Consider the following 15,930-nt stretch of genomic DNA (forward strand, 5'->3'; position numbering starts at 1 on the left):
TCCCTAGGCCACACCTCCTCACTCTTTGGACCACTCAGGAGTGACCTTTGCTCTAGGCATTAAGGAAACAATAAGTAACTTATGATCCTTCAGCTTCGTTGCTGGATCAGTCATGCCTCTGTCTAATGTTACTGGCATATGGCCATATTTTCTCCATTTTCCTTAGGAGATGCCATGGGAGGTTTTCTGAAATTCAGCCATACTGTCTCAACTGCATCCTACTGCTCTGCTCCTTATTGTTGCTAAGTTGTGTCCAACTTTTTGTGATGCCATGGACTGCAGCATGCCAGGTTTCCCTGTCCTTCACCATCTCCGGGAGCTTGCTCAAACTCATGTCCATTGAGTTGGTAATGCCATCCAACCATCTCATCCTCTGTAAGCCACCTTCTCCTTCTTCCCTCAATCTTTCCTAGCATCAGGGTCTTTTACGATGAGTTGGCTCTTCGCATCAGGTGGCCAAAGTGTTGGAGCTTCAGCCCCAATCCTTCCAATGAATATTCAGGGTTGATTTCCTTTAGGACTGACTACTCCTTAAACAAGATGGAAAAGAGTTTGGTCTGGTGTGATCCATTTTGTGTGCATATTTGTAGCCTTAACATACTTGGTCCTCCAACCGCTCATCTGTAAGACGTTGGGTTACATCAGGTGACTTCTTGGATTCCTTCTGACCTTCTGATTTTGGCAGCCAGGGCTGGGGGTGAGGTGAAATGCTGTACCCGCAGCTCCAGCTTCACCCAAATAGCTAAGGTGGGGTGTTTGCAGAGAGAGACTGGGTGGGGAGCACTTTCCCAGCAGCAGGAGAATCAGTGTGGGCCAAGCCAGTCAGGGAGGGAGAAAGAACAGAAGCAGCCTTGATTCCTGAGATGCTCTCTGCCTCCTCCTCCTGTGCCACTCCCCCACACCGTCCACCCGCACAAGAACCAAACTGTGTATCTCAATCCTAGAATGTGTGGAATGTGCCACAGCCTGATAGGCATGAAGCAATCTGCAGAGAGGCAGGGAGGAGCTCTGCTCCCCAGTCAGAGGCCCGACAGTGCAAGGACTATGGGTCCTGAGGGCTGGGTGGCCCCTCCCATCCTCCCTGGGCCTGCTGCCGCAGCCAGGATATCAAAGGCTGCATTGTGCTTTGAGCGGGACTTGGTCCCTCGTGTGCCAGGGAGGAGGCGGGAGGAGGGACACCGCTGGGAGGCTGTCTCCTCCCAGTGCTCCTCTGGCTGGTGTTCCCAGGGGCCTCGGCCTGGGGAGGATGGTGCACACATGGGTGGCTGCTTCTGCATCCCTGGGGAGCCAAGTCTGTCCTGGGGCCCAGGTGAGTTTCCTAGGGGGAAGGGGGACCCTGGCCTGTGGAATGCCTGAGGCGGTGGTGGGTCCACTGAAGGCTTAGGGATCTGCTGTGTTGGGGAGCTACTCTTCTCAAGATGGGGAGATGGTTGCACTTTCTGGCTTCTTCTCCTCCCTTCTTCTTCCTCACTTAGTATTTGTCATTCTGACATTGTGAAAAGGGAGTGAAACCTGGGAAGCATCTACTTTTCCTAAAGAAAGAGGCTTTGAGCTCACTCTAGGAGGAGAGAAGGCTGCTTTTGGCTGCCACTCCCAGGGTGTGACTAAGCCCTTCCTTCCTTTTTTCCCAAGATGCCCCAGTTCAGGAAGAAAGCTCAGGCAGTTGGTTCCTCTGGGGACCAGCGGTGGTCATAAACTTGGCCTTAGTCACTCAACCCTATTTTTGTCAGGGTTAACGTTACTGGAGGAAAACAGGCAGTTTCCTGCCTCCTACCTGTTACAGTGTGTGTGTGTGTGTGTGTGTGTGTACATCAAACTGAGGTCACTCAGAGTTGTTGCTCTAAGAAACTGTCAAGTCATCTGAGGCTTGACATACAGTGACCAACCCTGCCGGTTTCACTGGGACCAGGGCTTTCCCAGGATGCATTCAGCGCTAAAACCAAAACAGTCCCCAGCAGACTGGGGTCACTGGTCACCCTAATGCAAGCTCCTTGCTTCTTTTCAGAGGGAGACCAAGGTGAGGCCCAGTGGTCTCATGTATGGCATTCACCAGGAGAAGCTGTGGCTTTGTGGGAAGAGTGTGGATTGAGGGAGGACTCTCTAGGAAGACAAATGAGCATTAAACCAAGAAATTATTCCTAACACTTGTTAGGATTCCATGTCTTCTTGGAGCACCACCATGTTTCCTTGGAGGGGGAGCCCAGGAGAACCTCTAGCCAAGGTTTTCTACTCTCTGATAGACAACTTCCCCCTGTAGTTTTGTGACCTGGGCTCGATTAGGTGGAAGGCACTACAGGTTCCTAAAGCAAATCTGAAGCAGCCATGTTCTGCTTCCTCTGCTTGAAGTTCCAGCCTAGGCACCTTGGTATCTCCAGCAGGGAGAGGCTCCCAGACTAAAGGTAACCCAGACTTAAAAATTCCCCAAATAATGCCCTTGGCACTAAATGCACGACCTATAGCTAAAAAACATTTTGCTTCTCCAAATGTCTAAAATGTACACACTTTTCAGACCCTCTCCCTAAATCCTGCTGTCTTTGTACCCCTTGGGAGCAGACATTGCATGGGAGCTGCAAGAATATGAAGGACCACTGGTCTGTAAGGCAGGGAGCTGCGTTCTAGATCTGATTTGGTTTATTTCCTCTTAGGCATCCTCACAGTTAATCACCCAGTCTTTGAGGTTAGGTCTTGTCTGGATTTGCCAGACAAGGTCTTGGTTCTTTGATTTGCCTTGAGCAATTTATTTATTAACCTTTCTGTGTTTCAGTTTTCTCATTTGCAGATTTTATGATATAATTATGCTTTCCTTATAAAGTGTTGTGGTAGGGATTAAGTCTACATGAAAAACAGTTAAAACAACCTGACACAGTTAATTAAGCACAGTAAATAAAACAAGGCACATTAATCACATCTCTACGACTCTGGCATATCACGCTCTCTCTCTAGGTCTCCCTTTGCTCATCTATAAAATGAGGGGGTTGTAAACTCAGCCTGTGGAGGTAAATTAGGGAGCTCTGCTCCTGGTCCCTGACCCCCCAGTTTCAGCCTGAGTAACCCTGCTTCTGTTTGACATCCTGTTGTTTAGCCCAAGATTTCATGTAAAGAATTCTGCAGCTTGAAAGAAACAAACCAACACTGAAGAAAACAATCTTAAAGTTCTTATGACACTCTCATTCAATTACCTTATTATTTCACCACATTTTTGCTGTTCAATTGGTTAGCATCCTGGATTCACTTTTTCACCAATAGTCAGCCTGATATTTATTTCTATTAAGGCTTTTCATGTCATCTCCCCAGTTTTCTGTACTTGTCAGGGCCTTTCCCTGGGGAGGATGATATGGCATTGTAGGTCTGAGGTCAGTTGTTGTAAACATCCCCTTCTAGGTTCCCCTATTTATCCTAGAGAACGGGAACAAGGTACACAAGCTAGAGTGACTCAGTAGTATGTGAGTTTGGCAAGTCTCTTATATTCTTTGAACCTCAGTTTTCCTGTCTCTAAAATGAATATAATGATAGTATCTGTCACACACAGTTTTTGTGAAGATTAAATCAGATAATTCATCTCATGGATTTAGCAGGGTCTGGCTTTTGATAGCCGCTCAGTAATTGCCTGGAAAATCCCATGGACGGAGGAGCCTGGTAGGCTGCAGTCCATAGGGTCGCTAAGGGTCAGACATGACTGAGCGACTTCACTTTCACTTTTCACTTTCATGCATTGGAGATGGAAATGGCAACCCACTCCAGTGTTCTTGCCTGGAGAATCCCAGGGACGGGGAAGCCTGATGGGCTGCCGTCTATGGGGTCACACAGAGTTGGACACGACTGAAATGACTTAGAAGCAGCAGCAACAGTAATTGCCGGCTGTTTTATTGTTAACTAATAAGGACCACTCCAACATCCCTTCTCCTATGCCTGACTCCACTGGAGTAGGAATCAGTGCTCCTCTGTCTTCAGCTGCTTCTGCCATTGTGTCTGTTTCAGTGGGAGTAAACAGTGAGGACCAACAGTCCTCAGGGGTTAGGGAGGCAGGAAAGGAGAAGGCCTGATAGCACTAAGCCCTGGACCGCTGCCCAGCTGGTCTGCAGTGGAGTGACAAAATGAAAAACGCTCTTCCTGACGCCCCCAAGGTGTGCTGTATTCTCACACACGGACTCTGCCTGCAGCGTTTGTTCCCATGATGCTTCTTACTTTGGACATGGGCAGGGAGTGGGTTTCTGGTAACTGCCATTATTTCTGACTTCTGGACCCCTGGAAATTCTTGCCACTGTTAAACCACAGTTGCTTAGTTAAGATCACAGAGCAAGCTCATGTCAAGATTTGTTGGCCTAAAAGCTTCTAGCACTGCCGCCTTATCTTTCAACACTATCTTGAGTAGATCTGGCAGATTTATACCCTTATACAGAGGATGTGGAGAGATACATTTGCCTACATTGATTGCTGTTGTTTGTAACTTTCCTTTCAACCTTTTTTTGGTAAATATGAATCATCAGTAGAATTATAAGAGATGGAGGGATGAATGCTGACAATAGTAAATCATGATTCACATTTGAGCTTTAACAAACTTAAGACATTTTGAATATACTGATAATCGAGAATATGAGAACAATATGCAACTTTCTACTTTATGTCCTATTAGCTTCAGAGCTTCTTTATTTCTTTCTTTTACTTTTTGGAAAAATAAAAGATTACAGATACAGTTAGGGTCCCCTGGTAGTTTTTCCCAATCTTACTCCTCACTCTCCCTCCCCCAAACCAATCATATTCATGAATTCAGTGGTTCTGTGCCTTCACTGCATATCTGTATACTCACGAGTGTTCATTGGAAGGACTGATGTTGAGGCTGAAATTACAATACTTTGGCCACCTGATGTGAAGAGCTGACTCATTTGAAAAGACCTTGATGCTGGGAAAGATTGAAGGCAGGAGGAGAAGGGGACAACAGAGGATGAGATGGTTGAATGGTATCACTGACTCAATGGACATGAACTTGGGTAAACTCTGGGAGTTGGTGATGGACAGGGAGGCCTAGCGTGCTGCGGTCCATGGGGTTGCAAAGAGTTGGACACAACTGAGTGACTGAACTGAACTGAATTGAATCACTGTAAAGAATTTATTGTTAAGATTTTTTAACTTAAAGTGATATCATTATGCAGCCTGTTTTTTTTTTTTTTTTTAATAATTCAACACTATGATCTAAGATGGGCTTCCCTCGTGGCTCAGATGGTAAAGAATCTGCCTGCAATGCAGAAGACTCAGGTTTGATCCCCAGGTTGGGAAGATCCCCTGGATAAAGGGAATAGCAACCCACTCCAGTATTTTTGCCTGGAAAATCCCATGTACAGAGGAGCCTTGTGGGCTACAGTCCATAGGGTCACAAAGAGTTGGACATGACTAAATGACTAACACTACTAAACTATGATCTAAGATACATTCATGTAGATAAACATAGCTGTAATTCTAATTTGATATTTGTCCCAACAAGGACAATGTGGGTTCACATCATAAAAATTTCTGGTGGTATGCTTGTCAAGTCAAAGAAATAAAACGTGGGTGGAGAAAAAAAGCATGCAGGGAAATCTTTACTGTTTAGTTTTCTTCTTAAATTTGGGAGTGGTGGTGAATAAGTGGGACCAAGGAGAGACTGAGAGAGAAGTGGGAGTATATTCTCATTTCCAGCAAGTTTCTGGGACTGAAATAGCTCCTGAGTTGGAGACCTTAGACTTCAGTGTTCTGAGGTTGGGTTTATGTAGTGGAACTGGCAAGATCTACACCCATAATCTGGATGGCCTCTGACTCTGTATGACTCTGGTAAAATCACTACTTCTCTCTGGGCCTTAGTTTCTCAACAGTAAAATTAGGAGTGGAATTCAGTGATCTCTGTTCCTTTCAAATATTCATTTTCTGTAATTATTGCCTCTCCTCATTTTTATGTCTCATATTTAAAATGTCAAGATGCCTTCCCTTTTCTAACTTTAAAATACAGTGTCATTCGCTGTATTCCCTGTCTCCTCATTTGCCAAGATCACAGTCCACATTCTCGCTCACACTGTGGACTGCCACACAGTTTTCAGCTATGCTTCCTGCCTCTCTTTCTTGCCTCTCCCTGTCCTTTCAGTGCCATCCCAGGTAGAATTTCCACTCTTGTTTTGCCCATGCTCAAGAATGTTCCATAGCTCCATATTGCTTGCTATATCCATTCTAAATTCCTCTGACTTCTTTAAAATGTTCTCCTTATCCTGACCCTACCATATCCATTTTAGCTCCATCATCCTGACCTCTCCAGTATGTTGTCAGCTCATGTGCGTGCAAACATTCGCTCCTGTCCTGCTGATCTCTTTACCAGCAATCTCACTTTTCTACCACTTATATAAATCTACAAACAAAATAAAGAGGGAGCCACAGACTGGGAGATAATATTTATAAATTACATATCTAATACTTGTATCCAGAATAGAAAAAAAATCTTATAACTCAGTAATGAGAAAATAAACAATCCAATAAAAATTTTCAGATAGTTTCATTCAGAAAATATAGGGATGGAAATCATACATGTGGAAAACGCTCAGCATCATTAGCTGTGCTCAGTCACGTCTGACTCTTTGTGACCCCATGGACTGTAGTCCCACCAGGCTTCCCTGTCCATGGAATTTTACAGGTGAGAATACTGGAGTGGGTTGCCATTCTCTCCTCCAGGGAATCTTCCTAACCCAGGAATTGAACCCAAGTCTCTTGCATCTCCTGCATTGGTAGGCAGATTCTTTACCACTAGTGCCATCTGGGAATCCCTCATTAGTTATTAGGAAAGTGTAAATTAAAACAATGAGATAAAACCACACACCTACTAGAATGACTACAATTAAGAAGACTGATACTAAAGTGGTGTGGATGTGGAGAAACAGGAGCTTTCATGTGTAGCTGATGGGAATGCAAAAGGTACAGCAACTTTGGAAAGCAGTTTGGCAGGTTTTTTTGAACTGAGCGTTGGTAATTTTCTCTGACCAATAATAAAAATAAAACTAGCTTCCAGAAAGTAATTTATGGATTCACAAATGAAAAGTCCAGGGATTGTTTGTTTCAAGTATGTCTGGATCAAAGTATTTAAATGATTTTAACTGATCCCAGCTGAGCTATTTGAAAACCTAAAAGATGATGCTGTTAAAGTGCTGCACTCAATATGCCAGCACATTTGAAAAACTCAGCAATGGCCACAGGACTGGAAAAGGTCAGTTTTCATTCTAACCATGAAGGAGGGCAATGCCAAAGGATATTCAACTATTATGCTGATTTCACATGCCTCCCATGTGATTTCATATGCTTCCCTGATTTTACCAAGGCTTCCCTGGTGGCTCAGCTGGTAAAGAATCCTCCTGCAATGTGGGATTCCTGGGTTTGATCCCTGGGTTGGGAAGATCCCCTGGAGAAGGGAATGGCTACCCACTCCAGTATTTTGGCCTGGAGAATTCCATGGACTGTATAGTCCATGTGGTCGAAAAGAGTGGGGCATGATTGAGCAACTTCACTTTCACAAGCTAGCAAGGTAATGCTCAAAACTTTCAAGCTAGGTTTCAATGGTACATGAACCAAGAACTTCCAGATGTACAAGCTGGGTTTAGAAAAGGCAGAGGAACCAGAGATCAAATTGCCAATATCCATCAAATCATAGAAAAAGCAAGAGAATTTCAGAAAAACATCTACTTCTGCTTGATTGACTATGCTAAAGCCTTTGTGTGGATCACAACAAACTGTGGAAAATTCTTCAAGAGATGGAATACCAGACCACCTGACCTGCCTCCTGAGAAACCTGTATGCAGGTCAAGAAGTAATAGTTAAAACTGGACATGGAACAAAGGACTGGTTCAAAATTGGGAAAGGAGTACATCAAGGCTGTATATTGTCATCTTGCTTATTTGACTTCTATGCACAGTACATCATGTGAAATACTGGGCTGGATGAAGCACAGGCTGGGATCAAGATTGCCAGTAGAAATAACAACAACTTCAAATGTGCAGATGACACCACCCTAATGGCAGAATGTGAAGAGGAACTAAAGAGCTTCTTGATGAAGGTGAAAGACAAGAGTGAAAAAGCTGGCCCTAAAACTCAACATTCAAGAAAACTAAGATCATGGTATCCGGTCCCATCACTTCATGGCAAATAGATGGGGAAAAAGTGGAAACAATAGCAGATTTTGTTTTCTTGGACTTCCAAATCACTGCAGACTGTGACTGCAGCCATGAAATTAAAAGACACTTGCTCCTTGGAAGTAAAGCTATGATAGACCTAGACAGCGTATTAAAAAGCAGAGATATCACTTTTCTGACAAAGGTCCATATAGTCAAAGCTATGTTTTTTCAGGCAGTCATGTATGGGTGTGAGAGTTGGACCATAAAGAAGGCTGAGCACCAAAGAACTGACGCTTTTGAACTATGGTGCTGGAGAAGACTCTTTTTTTTTGGATAAGACTCGAGAGTCCCTTGGACCGCAAGGAGATCAAACCAGTGAATCCTAAAGGAAATAAACCCTGAATATTCTTTGGAGGGACTGATGTTGAAGCTGAAGCTCCAATACTTTGGCTACCTGATGAGAAGAGCCAAGTCCTGGAAAAGACCCTGATGCTGGGAAGGAATGAGGGCAGGAAAAGAAGGGAGCAACAGAGGATGAGATGGTTGCAAGCATCACCAACTAAATGGACATGAACTGGGCAATATCCGGGAAATAACGTAGCTCAGGGAAGTGTGGTGTGCTGCAGTCCATGGGGTCACAAACAGTCCAACACGGCTTAGTGACTGAATAACAATTCCAACAACCCTTCCCGCTCTGTTTAGAAAATCTCTAGCTACCCCTAATCATGCAAATACTCTTCTATATTTTGCTCCAAGTTTTTTTGGTATCTTTTAAAAAACAAGCACCTAAATAATTCTGATGCAGATCATCCACAAATCACATTCTGGAAAACTGTGATTTTTCTTCTCTAAACGTTAAATGTTCTTTAAGAGCCGTGCGCCCTGCCTTCTCCCCCAAACTGAGGTCACCATCCTGAACTTCCTTATTCAAGATGGGATCTTGCCACAGACTCTCACAGTCCTTAGGCAACTGTCTCTTCTCATGGACACACAAAGCTTGCCAGGACTAGGTGTAAATAAGTGAGCTGGCATTCCTGGGGACTGTGATGGCCAGAGAACAAATGCCCCGTAGAGGTGGCAGCAACCACTCAGTGCCAGCTGACTGTTGCCAGATGAGCATGAGGGCCCCAGACTATAGTTCTTCCAGTTTTCAAAGCAAAGCCAAGCATCTGGGTTATGTAAAACATCCTGATTTCTAAATGATGTAGAGCAATTTAAATCTTAAAAGTGCACAGTGTAGAGGAAAAAAAAGAAAAGAAAAATGTTGGTGGGTTTTTATGGCCCATGGCCCCTGGTATACCAGTTTTCAAACTCTATCCTAGAGTAGGGAACCAGGCTGCCACTCAAAGTGATTCTAGGACCTGCAAGATTATTACCTGGGAGCATATTAGAAATGCAGAATCTCAAGCTTGCAACTACTGAGGCAGAATCTGCATTTTATCAATGAGTGCTGATAAGTGTTACTCGTTCAGTCGCATCTGACCCTTTGGGACTGTAGCCGGACAGGTTCCTCTGTCCATGGGATTCTCCAGGCAAGAACACCGGAGTGGGTAGTCATTCCGTTCTCCAGAAAATCTTCCTGACCCAGGGATGGAAACAGGGTCTCCGGCATGGTAGGCAGATTTTTAACCGTCTGAGCCACGAGGGTAGTTTATCAATAGCCCAGGTGATTCATTAAAGTTTGAAAACCTTATGCAGATATGTGGTTCTTACTGACTCAAATCAGAATCATTTGGGGAACTTAAGAAAAATACCTGCATCGATGTGGTGACGTCGCGCTCTTCCTGTCTCGGCTTAAGTAGCACCTGACAAGGAACAGACGTTCAAGGCAACAGGACCACTCTTCTCATTTGCCCGGGCCCCTCATCTCCCCTTCCTGCCTGTTGGTGCTGTGTGTAAGGCAGGTGCTGTGTGAATCACGTCCCATCTGGGTCTCCTGCCCCACTGTTTCAGGGCATCGGCAGGGCCGGGTGCCCAGACGCAGCGCGGACAGTCTCGCCTCGCTTTCCCGGAGGGTCTTGCGAGGCGTCGCGCCGTGCTAGCCTCTCTGTGCGTGAATATCCCACCTGCCCTTGCGGTGCCCCTGGAGCGCTCCAGTTTTTCCCTCAGCGGGTGAAGCTTCCAGTTCCCAGCGAGCCCCTGGGGTCCCCCCTGAGGTGGTGCATCTCTTTGAGCAGCTCTCTTGGAGTGTCGAGATGATAAGGGAGGCACGTGCCTCGTGGTGGTTGTCCTTACTGCGTGCCTTGAGGACTGACTTGGCCCTCGTATTCTCCCTTCTCTGGGGTTGCACGGGGGAGTTTGAGCGACCATGGAGGGTCCGGCGAGGCGAAGTGGAGCCTCTGTGAAACATTTCAGCTCCTTGTGAGGTAAATGGAGGAGTCTGAGGCCTCATGGACGTTTCGCTTACCTTGCCTCAGGAACCCCCTCCTCGCAGCCCTTCCCTAGCCAAAAGAGAACTGGCCTCCCTTGAAGTGCCTCCGTGGGCCCAATGGGGAGACGATGGGTGGAGGACGACGCTCCCTGAGTCAGAAAGCCTTCTCTAGCCATCCGAGAGCGAGCCTAGGGGTACTGGACCTCCCAGCCTCCGCCCCTCCAAAGCGCACAGAGGATGAGGGGTGGCTGACCTCGCGGTGGGGTGGAGCACTGCTCTTCCTGGGAGAGGGGGAAGAAAAAAAGAGAGAAAATAAAGGAAAGGAAGAGAAAAGAAAAGTACATGTGACTGGGTAGCAAGATGTAGGACATAAATTAACATTTTTGGAGATGAGGCCTAGGCACTGATGTTTTAAAAAGTCAGTTTTTTCAAAAGCCAGTTGAGTGACTTAAATAGGCAGACAGGGTTGAAAAGCACTCAGATCAAGCCTTCACCTATAATCGGGAAAAGTGAAATCTGAAAAAAATGGACAAATGAAATATCCTGATCAGTGTCACTTAACCAATGTATGGGAGAATCTGATTTGTGCAAACTCATCTCTCATGATTCACAAGCCAGAAACTTTTCTGCTACAGTTACTTTGGTTCCTGGGGGCAGAACTACAAAATGATCCTGGTAGACTATAGCTCATTACTGTTAGCTTCCAGGTAAGCTGCCTAATTTCAGCACTAACAAGATTGCTACATGAAAAGCTGTGAGCTAATGACCCGGCCTTCAGCACATTCAAGCCTAAATTCATTTCATTCTCCCTGTTCATTACCCTAAAAAAGTGCTAACTGTTCCTGCTATGAAAAAATGAAAGATCCTCAGCTTGGGATCAAAATCACACTGAACAGGCATGGAAGAAGGCAGACTTCTGGCAGCAATATGAGGATTTGGGTTCAAGGTTAACCAGCCATGATTGGATGGTGCATGATTACTTCATTCCTTATCACTCTTGGCCTGCCTGAAGCACAGGTCCAGAATGCTAACCTAATAGATCTGCTTGACTTTGATCCACCAGCATTTTACAAATGAAGAAGTTGGATGGATTAGATGACTGACTGACAATTAGTAGCTGAGCCAAGAGTCCTAATCCCTATTTCCAGTGTCAGGTATTGCTTGACAATATTCTTACCCCATGGTAGAGTCCTTGAACAGTGTCATGTTCAAAAGAACAGAGCAACCAACAATAGTGGGTTAAGAACTTGAGTTCTTTTGTTGTATTTTGAGGATACATGAAAGAGGCCCACATTCCATGTCAATACTTTCAAATTTCCCTTCTGTTTTTTTTTTTTTAATTTACTGCCTTGTGCTTTATAACTGCACTTTTCTTCTCTTTTCAACCCTGTGCCATCAAAATAGCCTCCTCCTTAACCCTAGTATGTGCTATGATCTTCTCTTTTTCATTCCAGTTTTATAGCTGCAAAGACTGAGGAGGAAAAAAATCCCATACAGCAACGGTCCCCAACCTTTTTGGCACTAGGGACTGATTTTGTGGAAGACAGTTTTTTCCAGTGACTGGGAGTGGGAAATGGTTTTAGGTTGATTCCAGCATATTACATTTATTGTGTACTGTATTTCTATTATTATTACATCAACTCCACCTCAGATCAGTGGGCATTAGATCCTAGAGGTTGAGGACCCCTGCCATACAGAAGTCTGTATAGTGGGCAGACAGAAGGATAGTTTGGGGCCAATCATAGATGTCAGGGCCATTACAACCATGCCCTAGTCACCTCCCTCAGGATGTTACTCTCAATTGCTCTGCTCCAGCATTTCCATTATCCACCTTGCTGTAGTCAGATTTATTATGACCTGTAGGCCCAGCATATATTGAACACGTAAGCCATGGGACTCACTCTGACCTGTAGGTGGGAAATCTGTTTTTTTTTCTCCCCTTTTTTAAATATAGTGGAGATACCCAGGCTGCTGTAGCATTGGGATAGCATGCTTTAGTTGAGAACTAAATAATTCTAAGGCAAAAGTGATAATAATTAGAATTCTTCTGGACCACCAGCCTGGAGAAAAGAATGATTTCTGACAAAAACTTGTAACCCTTGCTTATGGCTTACTTACACTCTCACAAATGACCTTTCATTTGATCTTCTCTAGGTAAAGATACTTCCAAGGATCCAACCATATCAAGTGAATTTATATCCTCATCTGAAAACAAGGAAAAATGTTTCCTGCCACAGAACATGATTCCAGGTATCTAAACCCCAAAGACAGAACTTATTTAAAAATATTTTTCAAGTAGAATGTTACAGTAACCCCCTTAACAGTCTCATCTACAAGTTCCCTCCCTCTGATCCTTCCTGCACACCACCATTAAATACATCTTTGTAAGCATGACCTTGACTATGATATTCACTTGCCCACAAATATTCCACTGCTCTTCATTGCCTGTGTGATTAAAGCTAAACCATCTCAGCTGCCTCTGAAAGCTTTTCACAACCTGGTACATATTAGGAGCTCTATACATATTTGCTGTATTAAATAAAGTATATATCACCAAGTAGATTTTAAGGTGCTGAAGGGAAGGTGCAATTTTTTGAATAATTAAGTGTTCTACATAGTATGGCAACCCACTCCAGTACTCTTGCCTGGAAAATCCCATGGACGGAGGGGCCTGGTAGGCTGCAGTCCATGGGGTCGCTAGGAGTCAGACACGACTGAGCGACTTCACTTTCACTTTTCACTTTCATGTATTGGAGAAGGAAATGGCAACCCACTCCAGTGTTCTTGCCTGGAGAATCCCAGGGACGGAGAGCCTGGTGGGCTGCCGTCTATGGGGCCGCACAGAGTCGGATACGACTGAAGCGACTTAGCAGTAGCATAGTACCTAAAAGAGTTGTTTGTACATATGTAACTGGTGCTCAGAAAATGTTTGGTAAATAAATACATGAATGATTGAATAAGTCCATGGAGGTCTTTTTTGTCTTCTATATACCACCTTATACAGAGGTTATTAAATATATAAAGGAATAAAGGGTTGAGTATGTGGGATGAGATTGGTTGAGCAGAAGGGTGTCTGAGTGATTCTTTCAGAAGGAAAAAAAAGATTTTGAAATTAAAGTAGAAAAAATTTTTTTCTTAGTACATATTTTTCACAATGTTATCCTTAAGAGACTTTAATGAAACTGGCAAAGACGACCATCCTCAGAGAGAGAGGTATACCTGAGCTGAACCTTGTACTGGAAATTCTGAGGATAAACCTGGGGAAAACCCAGTTTCTATTATCCAGTAACAGGTACCATTTTTAATGGCAACTCACGTACCAAGCACATGCTAAGTCATGCCTGCATCTACTTCTCATCCTCACATACTCACTTCTAGGAGGTGGCACCACATTCTGCATTTCAAAGGTGGCAAACAGAGACTCACAGAGTGTGGTAAGTTCCCCAGTGCCACACAGTTAATACACGAGGAGAAAGGGATTCAATCCCCGGTCCTTGTTTGTAACCATGATGCCCTGTTGTTTCCCAAACATGTACTTCTCTACAGAATACAAAATCAAGATTTGTAAAAAAAGATCTGCAGTATGAATGTTTCAAAGGATATGTACTATGTAAACAGATAGTGTATAATGTCATGCCACATTCTTTTCCCCATTTTAAATTCTGTCAAGCTTCTTTGTTGACTATGAAAAGACCTTGCCCTCTATTTTTTTGCTGTTCTGTCAATCTGCTTATCTGTCTGTCAGCTTGGGCCATCTCTGAAAAAGCTGAACCGCCAACCATCTGTTGTTTCATGAACACAGTGGAGTCAGCATTTTATCCTATCAGTGAATGAAGGCAAGTGAACAAAGGGTATGTGTAGGTGAAACTTAACCTCCTGAGCCAGAACTTGTCCATCTTTCAGCATTTTCTGCCATGATGCTGTTTCCAAGAAGGTCATAGTGTGGGAAGGGGAGACTCAGCTCCAACTGCCAACCTCTTCTTCATGAGGAAGGGTCACAGACAGTCAATCAGATACATTATCATGATTAAACTGCTAGTTTTCAGAAAGATTAAAGAAGTAACAAAATGTACTTTGCACTAAAAGTAGAGTGAACCTGATTTATTCCCTTGATCTCAGTGGGCACTGTAGGATCCCACATTGGCCTAGAGGTGTTGCTCTGAGTATCAGCTCTCACTGGTTGAGATCCAAAAGCAGTCTGCTTGTTTAAATCCAGGTCTTTTGAGTTCTATAACCATGAACTCAAGTGCATGGCAAGGAGATTCACTTTGAAGGGACCATCACTTATCAGGAGCTTTTCTGGGGGAGTTTCTGGAGAGGACTGTGGATCAGGCTTTGGAAGGACAAGAAGTTTAGTGAAAAGAAATCACAGAATCAGTTAGTGTCAAGGTTAATTACAGTGTAACATGATGAGGGCAGTGAGCAGAAACTGCTGGAGTACTAGGGTAGGGATGGGGGTTTGTGACGGACAACAGCTAATGCTTAATGTGTTTGTTAAATGTTTAGTATGCACCCGATACTGAACAGAATGCTTTATGCACATAATCTCATTTAGTAAGCCTCTTAAAAATTCTGTGGGATTGTACTGTAAAAGCTCTTCAGCTAATGAGAAAAGTCAAGGGTAGAGGGGTAATTAACTGCACAGGGTGGCACAGTTAACAAAGGCAGAGCCAACCCTTGAGCCCAAGTCTGTGTGACTCCTCCTCCCTGGGCTTTACCTCCTCCCAGAGATCAGTGTTCAGTGAGGCTACCAGATGAACTTTGGACCTGGACTGCTGAAGATGGAGGACTTGCATGAGATTAGAACACAGGCCAGGGAGGAGCGGAGTGGAATAAACATCCACCTGAAGCTCTCGCCGATGTCAGGTCAGTGGGTATTGTGTTGGAGCTGGCCTGCAGCCACAGCATTCCCACAACTTCTGCATTAGAGACAAGCCTTTTTAAAGATAGAAGTTCAGGCTGCCTGTGTGCTCAAGCGAGCATGACAAGGGCTATCTTTAATGTGTTCAGGAATTTGCAGAAGCCCTGGCAAGTTAAGGCTAGAGGACAAACCCCTGTGCTTATCCAGTTGATGCCTTCATGGTTCATTGTGTTTGAAAATTATTAATGGGATTGCTACTTATTGTCTAAAGAAGACACACGGCAAAGTGCAGTTATAATGATGAACCTCCTCAGTGTGGCCTTTCACGACAGCACTATCCACTCTCCAAAAGCTCCATCACTCTATCTCTTTACCCTATTAACATTTTTTTACTCATACCCCTTTTCTCCATCTGAAATTATTGTGTGCACGGAATTGGTTACTTGCCAAGAACACAAGCTCCATGAGAGCAGGACCATGTTTATTTTGTTCCCACTGTATCCTAGCACCTAAAACAGCTTCTGTTCAGAGTGTTGGTTTGAATGAATATGCATTTTGAAGATATTAAAGATAGGCTA

The 15,930-nt window shown here is 44.3% G+C and overlaps 1 protein-coding gene across 4 annotated transcripts in view; it reads left to right on the forward strand.

The window, feature by feature from the left end:
- Nucleotides 1-1,029: 1,029 nt before the first annotated feature.
- Nucleotides 1,030-15,930, forward strand: part of SH3TC2 (SH3 domain and tetratricopeptide repeats 2) — a 68,688-nt gene continuing 53,787 nt past the window's right edge. For all 4 annotated transcript variants that reach the window (XM_044947499.2, XM_044947498.2, XM_006052694.4 and 1 more), the window contains exons 1-2: nt 1,030-1,309; nt 12,646-12,741. In XM_044947499.2, coding sequence (XP_044803434.2) covers nt 1,045-1,309; nt 12,646-12,741 — 361 coding nt within the window. In that variant the 5' untranslated portion in view covers nt 1,030-1,044. The remainder of the gene's footprint in view (nt 1,310-12,645; nt 12,742-15,930) is intronic.

Source organism: Bubalus bubalis, chromosome 9, assembly GCF_019923935.1.
Source record: "Bubalus bubalis isolate 160015118507 breed Murrah chromosome 9, NDDB_SH_1, whole genome shotgun sequence".
Classification (NCBI taxonomy): Eukaryota; Metazoa; Chordata; class Mammalia; order Artiodactyla; family Bovidae; genus Bubalus; species Bubalus bubalis.